The sequence below is a fragment of the Danio rerio genome, chromosome 18 (assembly GCF_049306965.1).
Source record: "Danio rerio strain Tuebingen ecotype United States chromosome 18, GRCz12tu, whole genome shotgun sequence".
Lineage (NCBI taxonomy): Eukaryota > Metazoa > Chordata > Actinopteri > Cypriniformes > Danionidae > Danio > Danio rerio.
The window spans coordinates 29,435,362-29,447,417 of record NC_133193.1 but is presented as its reverse complement, the minus strand read 5'-3'; the positions used below and the strand labels follow the sequence as shown (position 1 = coordinate 29,447,417).

Sequence of the window (12,056 nt, the reverse complement as noted above, 5' to 3'; positions counted from 1 at the left end):
GTAGGTTTCGAGAACTCCCTTGATTGTGAACTGCAGAGATAAATTTAACTAAGAGTTGCCTTAGGATCCTATTTTGAAATAGTCAATTTACTTATGGTGTATGTCTTTGGATGGTGGGAGGAAAGTAGAAAACCCGAGGAAAACCTACACAAACACGGGGAGAACATACAAACTCCACACAGAAACGCCAACTGGTTGGGATCTTGCTGTGAGGCAACAATGCTAACCACTGTGCCATCGTGCCGCCCTATCAGAGGAGGGGAGGAGTAGGGATGGAAGGGTGGACTCTTTAAGACGAAGATGACTGGAGTAGGAAGCTTTGGTAATTTATAGTATGTCAGTATTCATCTGATTGGTGCAATATACAGTATGGAGCTGATGCGGTACCAGCTTAGTTCAATCATAAGCAAGTTATAACCTCTCAAAATTAAGTTTACAAATAAAGCACACTTCCAGAAAATTACTTGCAATGTTCCAAAAAAGCATCATGTGAACGGACCCTTTTTGAAAACACCGGTAAATTCATTCCGGCAATTCTTCGGTAAAAAAAGTTGTAACATTACTGATATTTTGCTGGAATGCTGCTCTGTGTGAATGCAGAAGGAAAATTGCAAGAAAGAGTGCATTCATGCTTATAACATGCTGATGTGAGACATCTACTCCAGCCAGACACATTCACATTTGTGCTGTTTATGAAAATAAATGCCTTTAAATCCTTCTCCAGACACATTTAGCTGCAACCTGTTGGTCGGATAACGTAACGCTATATTCCTCTCTAGTGCCAAATGTTGAAAATATTATTAATAAAATGCTTTTGATAAACCACTGCGAGTATACCTGCACACTCTACGTTCATCTGTGTTACTGTGCATGCACACCGAGAGCATTAAAGCTCTCTGTCCACCCTGGCGTCAACGCTGTCTGCCTTCAGTTACTGCAGCGAGAGCGTCAAAATTCAATACACTGATCTTGTATTTAAAAGGGGCGTTGCAGTATATCAGTTACATTCCTGCATAATACATGCTTTCTAGCGTGAAAATGTTGCACACTTTTTATCAATTTCATTTAACAATGGAAGATCAAGTTGCATGTGGTGTGGCTTTGCTTCACTTAGTTATCCAATGTGTCCATATGTCTGAAATATCCTGAAGCAGCAATACTGTTTTGTATTGTCACATCAGATTCCCGCTTTTTTTTAAAGATAAATATATAACATAATTGCACATCAGTAACTCGCCAGTAACTTATTTAAAGCATGTTTCTGTAAGAAAACATTGTAAATAATTGGGAAACCAAACCAGCAAACCCTTGGGATCAACTGTGGTCGGAACCAAAGTTCACAGGTCTGTGTTCTCTGGACTCCTCTCAAGCGGTGAACTTCTTTATTCTGATTGCTTGCTGCTGAACCGTGTCATAGCTCATTACCATAAAGTTGAATTAAATTCAACTCTCCTCGACGCCCAAACCAGCAAAGACGCGCCGTGCTGCTCCTCTCCGCCGGCTCTCATTGAAAATGAATGACTTCCGGCTACTTTGATGCTCTCGCCATTTTCGATGTGAGCGTACACTTAGAGCTCATTTATTTATTTATTTTTTTGACATGGACATCACATTTCATTCAATGAACCACCATTTATGGTTAATGATGTCAGAATTCACTGGTATTCTGGTATAGATGTGTAAATGGTCTTTTCTGTAAAAATTCCGTAACGTCCTTGTCCGTGTGAACAGCACAAAGTCACCTTGGAATTCTAAGGTTCTCTCTGCGTTCTGAATAATTTTGAGCTTTAAAGTTTTTGCATTCCATAGCAAACAGTATGTGTGTAACATTTGTTTTTTTAAACAAAAAGTCTTAAAATGTAAACCACTTATAAAATAACATTCCATAATGTAAATAAGTTGTCATTTCATAAGAATATGTCAATAACTAAATTTTGACAAAAATGTCAGATACAACCTTGTAATATTAAGACAACATATTTAAATTTACTGGTAAAGTCGTTCCAGACATTTTCCAAATATTATCCGATATCACTGTGTAAAAGGGGCAAATGTCCGTTTATTTTTGCTTTAATAATGAATATTAAATTGTTACCCAAGCTGCAACCTAACAGAAAAATAGAAAAAAAAACCCGAAATGGTCTGAATGAATGATTCCATGACTCTCTCTCAAAAAAAAAAAAAAACCTTATCTTGTGGTTACCGACAATGAAACATACAAAAACACATTACAATCACGTATAATGCTTCAATCTATTAATATGTGAAATCTATATTTTTAATTATCATTACATACATCTAGTAAGTCAATATTAAAGTTTGAGAGAACTTTGTTTATGTTTCCTAAAAGCAAACTTAGAAAGGTTCGCAACAAGATTGTAGTTTTTCTATTTTTCCTTTATTTTCTTTTGTATTCAAAGTGAATCTTGACAACAAAACACCATGGATTCTTATTCACTCACCAAAAGTCACCTGGAAATTCTGTTTAATGTGACAAAGTAGAGAAGGCTTGGTCACATCTTTATTCACTGAGAACTAGAGAGGAAACATCAATTACACTCTGTAAAGACATGATATCCAAAGGGTTACATTTCCCCAGTCCTCATACTGTTAAATATTGCACAGTGCAAGTGCTACGTGACAAACTAGTGTAGCATCATATCAAATAAGCAAAGGAAACGAAACGCTAAACGAAAAGCCACAAGTCTACGAATATCAAAACAGTGAAGAACAATTGAATTCGATCAACTCTTGATTAATCAAACGAGTAATTGATACATGAAATCCATAACTTGCAGTGTGAAGTAACTTTCGTCAGATGATAAAGTATGATAGAAACCTGTGTATACACAATTCAAAAAGCAGCCAATTTCAGATTGCATGGTATATAATTCAGATAAAACTAATTCATCATCATACTGAGATAGATCATTTCTCCAAAAATCAAATAAAAGCATTAATGTCATTAATACGGTGGCATTTATGTTTATTGAACGCTGTTAATAGAAAAGGAGTTAAACAGAAATCATATCCATTTAAATTTGTTTGAACATGAACATACAGTAAATATTGAAAGTGTTGAGTACAGTCTTTTATACTGACAGGCTAAATGCTGGTGAATGCCATTTCACAGGGATCAAAACATTTTACATTCTTGAGAATTGCAATTACATAAAGGCTTTTAATTGTTAAAATCAGCTAGTTATGAGTAACTAGATCTATAAACATAATCTACGATTTGACTCTTCTACACGTTTTTGATCCCTGGAATGGAGAGTTATACTGTTTGTTCTTTCTCATATTTGGTCTGGTCAGTGGGTGAGCTGAATACTTTGCAAAGTGAATGTGTCGTTACCAATATTTCACTCAAGGCACACACAGTGTTGCTTGCACTGTTCAAAAAACAAATAATAATAATAATACATGACCAAACACCAAACATATCAGCTGACATCAGTGATCATTTGTTAAAAACATGTTCTTAATTTTCAAATGGTAAACATTAATAAAATCACACTAAATTCATTTAAATCACAACGCTGTACTCTCATATCAAAACATGGCCATGTGTTTACTGCACAATAGCATTTTAATAAGTGCTCAGTGGCATGAGGTTATGGGGTTGATCAACATAATCCAATGGTAATTCATAATGTTTTGATTTAGTGACTAATTCAAACTTATTTGTGCGATATCATGATTTTCCATAGAGGGTTAGGGGTGGGGGCTGGGGGCAGGGCATTTTTTAACAATTGTAAATTAAAAAAAAAAATTAAATCATATCCCAGATATTTACATTAGATGTCACCGACACTATTATCGTCTACTGGATGAAATGCATCAATAGAGCCGCCATTTTAGTACAGGGTAGTTCTCCTTTGAAATTAATGTGGCACCAACGTGCAGTGGAGGACTGCCCTCAGAAGCTATATATATATATATATATATATATATATATATATATATATATATATATATATATATATATATATATATTTTTTTTTTTTTTTTATTATTTCTAATTTTTTTTTGAATAGCGAAAATTATAATTTTACATCACTTTTCTATATCAATGGATATGTGACCGCACAGGCGTATGTTTGTGTGCATGGAAATATATTATCCACCTTCCCTGTTAAATTTAATTTGACACTTGCTTTCATTTCTAATTATAACAGAGGGAGTGATTCGTTTGTAAATGAATCTTTGTTATGAACTACTCGACCATCGATATCCCTGCATCTCAATGTGCATATCCACCTTTCTGGTCTCCATAATATACATCATTTGTAATATTCAATAATTTAGGGTGGAAAGTATGCACATTCAGGCGCAGGCACAGTTATGTTATCTGGCACCATTTTAAGTTACTTCAAAAACTAGCCGTTACTTCATTTAGCCAACAATAATACAAGTTTCTGGCACCGCAACGTCTTGCCATATTTTATTTACATTGTTTGCTGATTTATTAGACAAAACTATCATAAGCCTGGGGCAATGCAGTGGCGCAGTAGGTAGTGCTGTCACCTCACAGCAAGAAGGTTGCTGGTTCGAGCCACAGCTGGGTCAGTTGGGATTTCTGTGGAGTTTGCATGTTCTTCCCATGTTCGCACAGGTTGACTCTGGGTGCTCCAGTTTCCCCTACAAGTCCAAAGACATGCGGCACAGGTAAATTGGGTAAGCTAAGCTAAAATTGTCCGTAGTGAATGTGTGTGAATGAGAGTGTATGGATGTTTCCCAGTGATGGGTTGCAGCTAGAAGGGCATCCGCTGCGTAAAACATGTGCTGAATAGGTTGGCAGTTAATTCTGCTGTGGTGCCCCCAAGATTATTAAAGGGACTACGCCGAAAAGAAAATAAATGAATGAATAGCATAAGTCTAAAATTTAGCGCAAGTTGGTGCTACTTTGCCTTATGGTCAGTATAGTAAGTGACTGCATTATCATCAATAACGCTACTTGTTTAGCACAAAAGTTCGTAACATACAAAAATGTAAAAAATAAAATCTTTCCTATGAAAGTTTTTGCCTTTATGCTTTGTTTTCTTTGTTTGCTTGTTACTACACCTGTAGGCAGCGCAAAAGTCTAGCTTCTTCAAATCTGCTTTAGTCTCGACTAGTGCGGTTGAATAACTTTTATCTTGGGAGAACTGTACAAATGTGGCAGCGGTATTGACACATGCAGTATCTAGAATATATATCAATGAAATCATACAAATTTGCACAAATTAGCCATTTTTTCTGACAATGCATAAAATAGTTACATTTCATAATGAGATCGGGCTTTGTTGTTTATATTAACCGAAAAAAATGATATTTGACAAAAATACTAATGCTTGTATTTCTGCAATCAACTTGTAAATCGAATGAAGTTAAATCAATCCTGCAAGCTATTATAAGTCATAAACGTAGATAAACAATTAAACATAGAAAAAAAACTAAATTAAGTTACACAAATACATCCATTAATATGCAGTGATGAGCCAGAACGTTAATGAAGATACAATACTGATTTGAAAAAGAATAAAATTCTAAATGTCCAATATCAGCAATACAGTAGTTACAATGACACTCCAAACATTGAAGCAAAAAATTTACTCAAAAATCAAAATCCACTTCTAGTTTAGGCAATCAGAGAGACCCATACAAATAAACATATGCAGATATGAACTAGTCTAATCTAATTTCACAGCTATCCGAAGTGGCAATCAATATATAGCAGCTTGTCTATGATACATTCAAGATAGATGATACGACTTATTACTTGTTCAAAAAGCTAAACGTAACCTCAGCCATTTTTTAAATACAGTTTTTGAAATTTACCCTTTAACTAGAATTACTACAGTATACGTGAGGTCTATGCAGAGAGAGTAGCTACCTTGCTCAGAAAAATGGCTCCGTTCCAAATTCTAGTGAGCTGCCTTGCCATCTACTGCCTACATATGCAGACAATATAAAATGCATCACATAAGCATTAATTCACAAAAGTCTTTGTGAAACTTATTTCAAATGAATTTGATACTAGCATGTTGCTAAGCTAACAGCTCTTACTCTTGTAAGAACAAAAATAAAATCACAGGAATACTGGGTACTTTAACAATTTTAAATTGAAACTCTTTTGCATGAGTGCATTTAAAATGTGTCAGACATCTTAATTTCCCCCCAATGCACTCATTATTGAGGCAGAACTTAGGCTTTCCATCAAAACCATGAAAAATGGGAAACTGATTCCATGCCTGCTGTCTGACCTTGACACTTTAATGTCTGGGAACAAGAGACCCACCCAGAAGACTGGAACATAGGCATCATTGTGAAACTCCCAGAGAAGGGAGATCTCTGGACAAGGGAGCTCTGACAACTGAATCTCAGTTGGATAGATCTCAGTTCTATCAAAAGATGTCTGTACAGTTGTTCTACAAAGAATTGACAAAACAACTGACCTGAAACTCAAACAAGAATAAGATGAATTTAGAGGAGGAATAGGTTGTAAAGAACTTCTTCCTCTTGGAAACATCACACTGCTCAAACCGAAAACTGCTCTACACATCAAATTTACTCTAGACTTTGAGACAGAATACTCCTGTCATGAAATGGAAAAGCTATCTTATCTATGTATTTCCATTAAAATGACATATTCTTCAAGAAGTTCAAAGGTGACATCACTGTAGACCACTGGCCCTCTAATCCTGCTCCAACTATCTCCAGCACACTTGCCTACAAGTTCCTACTAAGCCAAAAGACATTAATTAGTAGATTGAGGTATGTTCAATTAGGGTGCACTCACACTATGGTATTCGAACCGTGCCCAGGTGCGTTTTCCAGTTTGTTTTTAGGACTTTTATGAGTGTCAAAAGTTGTGGACCTGTTAAGCAAAATATTTGACTGCATGTCACTGCATCACAAATGACTAAAACAATATAACTGAAGCAATGTCCACTGTGCTGAACAAGAGCTCTTCTCTTCTTCTTTAACTGAACAATCGCATTATAGATGGGGTAAGCGTGCTCAGATTTGGAAGGCAAAATGCAGTGTGTGAGTGCAGGCTGTCGGGGAAGAGGGGAGGTGGACAACTGCGCTTCGGCAAGGGTCAAAGCAACTGTACCTAGTGCGAGTACACCCTAAAAATTGGAGCCAAGTTAAACTCTGTAGCACAATGGACTTTCAGGAACAAGTTTGGACAACCCTGTTGTAAGGCAGACACATTTGAAATTATTTCTGATCCATCAAGTGGATCATGTGGGAAAGTAACAGTTGACTTTGCCAATCATTTTGCTGTAAGAGACTTTACTTGTAGTCAGATTTCAAAAGTTCCCAAGAATTGTGGCCTGAATAGTTAAAAGAAAAATCTAAATGCAAAAACCACCCAATGTGCTTCAGAGATTGCAGGGTAATCTCCTCAACCACCACCAGTGTGCAGTATCCACCAGGATGACACAACAGCAGTCATTCTGTGCCCCACCACAAACCAACTTATTGGTGGAGAGCAGACAGAGTGATAAAACCAATTAGATGTAATGGGGATAGTTAGGAGGCCATGATGGACAGAGGCCAGTAGGTAAGTTTGGCCATGATGCCCGGTCCTTTTTTTCAAAAGACATCCTGGGATTTTAATCACCAATTTTCATCCAAAGACTTTTGCTCACTGACATTAAAAGACTACACTGTCAAACCCAAACAGACCACAGGGTTAGCGTCCCCTGCTGGTAATAGTAGTGTCTTTTCCAGTAGGAACCAAGTTTTTAGCAACCACATGGTCTCCCATCCAGGTTCTGACCAGATACAACTCTGCTTAGCTTCAGTGGGTGACCTTGAGAAAGCTATCTAGTGGACTTACAAGTCAGATTAAAGATATTCTTGAAATCTAGCCAATACTGCAACACAGCACAGCTTTGTCTGTACGAAAGCTTTATCAAACCAGTTCTGCTGTAGCCCACAGAATGCTGCAGAGGGGTGAAATTAATAAGATCAGTGCCAGAGCAGAATCCAAGCCAGACAATGGATGCCTCGGAAGTATGTAATATATTCTGGCCTATGAAAATACACAATTACTACCAGTGAAGAGAATGGAGTCAAAGCATATTTACTGAGTTCCAATGCTGTGGCATCTGACGTTTTTTTTTTTTTTTTTTTTTTTTTTTTTTTTTTTTTCAGAAAGAACCAGCACCAAACTATAAAGACTGCCCTGAGTTGGACACAACCTAGCAGAAGAAAACAATTTGGACTCCTTTACCTAGCCTGCATATCTTTGGGCTATAGGAGGAAACTGTAGTTTCCAGTCTAAACCCATGTTGACAAGGACTTTTTGTTGTAACACACAGTAATGACAGAACTGAAGGGGTTACAGCATGAACAACCAATAAAGCATGGTTGAATCAAACTGCTGATGCCTAACATGTTACGAGATACAAAGAGTTGTAACAACTTAATTTGACCGTTAGATTGTGTAGCCAAAAATGATCACCAACAAATTTCTGTGACCGATAACTTCTAGTTTACAGCACTTCTAATGCTATATCCATGACTGATCATTGTAGATTATCAAGGCTAAAATGGGATTTTTCCCATTTCTCAGCATTTTTATTAAGAGTATAACGATGATAAACTGAAATATCATATGCTTAGATAGATCACTAGGTTTGGAACAGAGCCTTTAGAATTACAGTCTTTGGTGGTACACAAGCAACTTCATTAAGAGGCAAAAACACAGAAACCAAGCAGAACAAACAGAAAAAACTAAATAAGCACTCTATATGAGACACACACTATATTTTAATTTCTCCCTGACGGAATGTATAAAATGCAATTGACACCAACAAGCTTTCAACATATGATATAATGGTATAATTAAGAAAGAACTCGATTCACACATGCATAAATGAGGATTGCACACCTTAAACACACCGTGTCAAGCTTCAGCACTAAATAAACTAGCTCTATTATATATACTCATGTGTCTATACATCAAATACTGCATGGTCTGCTCAGGCTAAGATGAATCCATGACCCTGAATCAAAGACCGATATTTGCATTTGTGTCTTCATCTAGTCGAAGCCATGCCCACCACACAAAACAACAAACACACACACACACACAAACCCAAAGAACTAAATACACAAAAGGAAATAACAAACTTCTAACTATATAGATTGTATTGCAGTTTTACTAAACAGTACAAATACTGTTAGTTTTGTAGATTTTTCTGAATAGAAATTCAAACTAATTTCTACATATCCAGATACGAGATAACATCAACGAAAAATAAAGAATAAAAATAACAAAACCAACAGCAAGCATTTGCAGCAGCAAAAGCATGCCGTCATCTTCCAAGAAATAACGTAAAGAAACTCACTACATCTCAGATATACATTGGATCCAAAAATAAGCACTGCGGTTTGTGCAATGCAGTACATTGATGCCTATCTATGCATGAAATAATACACCAGTGTGTATATACGTAATACATATACACACGCACGCACACGCAAAAAAAAAAAAATCAACTAAAACTAAAACGCACGGACTGATTTGAATTGCAAGTGCTGCAGTCCAGGACACGTACGTACACAAACACATTATATATACACACAGAGAAAGATAGTGTAGTAGAACACGAACAACTGCCGATATATAAGGCACTATGGCTGGGGACAACAATGCAGCGAGCCTGTCGACACGTAAAGAGCCCCTATAGGTTTCTCTCTGATCAACATCATGCAACACATGCAGCATGTGACAAACAACTCCAATAGGAGACTCCATTCCAAACAACACCAAAGACGAAGTAAGTACAAATACTTGGAACGCATGAAAACACAGACACATTTCATCGGTTGTGAACACCATACTGGGCTGTCTTTACAAACAAATATGTGTTGTATACAAGATAAAGGCAATGTATAAAAATAAGTTGACCATCACATGATTTTGGACACCATCCATTGTTGACGTTTGAGCAGTGCTCAAATCTAGAGATCTGAAAATCCGATAAGGTGATGTATCAAATGTGCAAAACAGTTTTTTTTTTTTTATCCAATTCGCTTGATTCTCAACCGTGCACTTTCTTTGTCTACTTGCAAAAAACTTTCCCAACATTTCCTTTTTAAAGCTCATATTAATTGCACTCAAGTCTACATAATCCAGAGAAACCGCTTTTCTTTCTTAGCCATGGTCTGAAAACCAGGTGGTTGGTGGTTTCTGCAGAGAGCACGGCATTTCGTCCATGTTGACGGCCCTCCAGAGGCTTGTGAAGCGAGTCTCAGACATATGGGTATTGGTTTAGTTTGGTGGGGCTTAGGGGAAAGCCTGCATATGCGGGTGATGCAATGAAGGAGTGAGGGGGGAACAAGGGTTTGAATTGACCTTGAGGGTGGATGGTGGGTGAGGGTAGGAGACGATTGATCCCCACAGTGACCTGGTGCAAAAGGTGACCCGCAGGATGAGAGAGGCCATACGCTGGCTGAAAAACATGATTTCGTGTAGCCCCAGGTGATGCCAAGAGGTGGGCCATGGGGGCATTTGTCACCAGGGGGCCTGACGGGGGGTAGGACAGTAAAGCTGGCTGGGTGTGAGGGTGGACGCCCAGGTGCGATTGAGGGGGGTGAGTTGTGTGAGTGGGACTACCATGAGGCAGAGTGAAAGTGTGGCTGTGTACGGTGGGTGGGATGAACGCCTGGGGTCGCCGGTGACTGTAGTTCCCATTCCACTCCTGGTGGGATGAGCCATAATGCTGGACCTAAAGTACAAACCAGTTTGGGTCAGTTTAGTCTACTTTACAATCAATTCACATCTATAAAACTGAAAAGTCAACACAAATAAGACCAATATAGAAGTTTATATCAAACAAGATTTCTTTTCTTTCTTTTTTCTTTTTTTTTTAATAGACAAAAACCAATAAATAGTACACTATAATTTGTTTTAAAAGGATCATGGGTTGAGAAATCAATTTTTTATTGAACTGTTATGTAATATGGCTAATGATATATATGGACGCTTAAAAATGTCTACATGTTATAGTAAAGATTAAAAAAGGCTGAATCACTGATAAACCTAATCTGTTTTAGCTATACCTGACAACAGGAGGATTAGAATGCAGTATTACAAAAAAATTTCTTCAAATGACATCTTCAATTTAAGTAGCAAGTCTACATGACTGTAGAGCCTTAAGGAGGACCCTAACATCAGGAACAAGTGATTATAGCTTTAGTTATAAGTGAATCTCAAGGGAGAATAAAGTAGCAAAAACAAAAAAACCCTGTCTATATACGGTATATTATTATTCTATTTTGTCTTTAACACTGGTGTGATCAGTCTTGGCTGTTTCTTATTGCATATGCTTCCTCTGGTGTGATTAGAATGTTCAGTGTGTCACATGATTAGCTGCTAAATTCGAATCTGTTTTCCTGCAATGCCCTGTGCTTATCTAGATAATGATGTGCACGGCACTTGACGTAAATCATAATTTATCAGTGTTTTCAAACAAATAACATTCATTTTAGGTTTCAGATGTTTAAATGCACATACGTACATGCAATATCAAACATTTATAGTTTGAAAAATACAAGCTGGTGTATATGGCAATAGCAGTATTTATTTTTAAACATAAAAGGATGATGCAGTTAATTCACATTAGATACACATCATTTTGAGGGTACTAGAACACTTATTCTATTAATCTCTCAATTAAACAGACACTGACTGCCATGTACTTTGGTAGAAGTTAATGAATTAACAGCAGCACTAATCTCTAAACTGCAGAGTGGACTAACATGGCAGTACCCATATTACCATTGATAAATCAAATAACATGATCAATATTAAGCTGTATAACTGATGAAATATGTGTTCTCACGCATATTTAAGAATTGGGATATCACATATTTTTTAATCAAATTAGGATACATCTTTTGAAGAAAAGATAAATAAGAAATGTGATGTATACATAAATTATTGGGCTGCGGGGCATCATATGATAAATGACACATTTCTAGACAAACTTTAAAGTGACGTGATCTGAATATTGGTCATATTAAAAACTTCTGCAGGGGAATCAGTGATCAAC

General features: G+C 36.8%; 1 protein-coding gene across 3 annotated transcripts in view; it reads right to left on the bottom strand.

The window, feature by feature from the left end:
• Window positions 1–4,429: 4,429 nt before the first annotated feature.
• The window catches only part of hipk3b (homeodomain interacting protein kinase 3b), a 95,018-nt gene continuing 87,391 nt past the window's right edge, over window positions 4,430–12,056 (bottom strand). The window contains exon 16 of one of the 3 annotated variants that reach the window (XM_005159174.6): window positions 4,430–10,730. In XM_005159174.6, coding sequence (XP_005159231.1) covers window positions 10,254–10,730 — 477 coding nt within the window. In that variant the 3' untranslated portion in view covers window positions 4,430–10,253. The remainder of the gene's footprint in view (window positions 10,731–12,056) is intronic. The other 2 variants (XR_012393772.1, NM_001080159.2) reach the window with 2 other exon arrangements.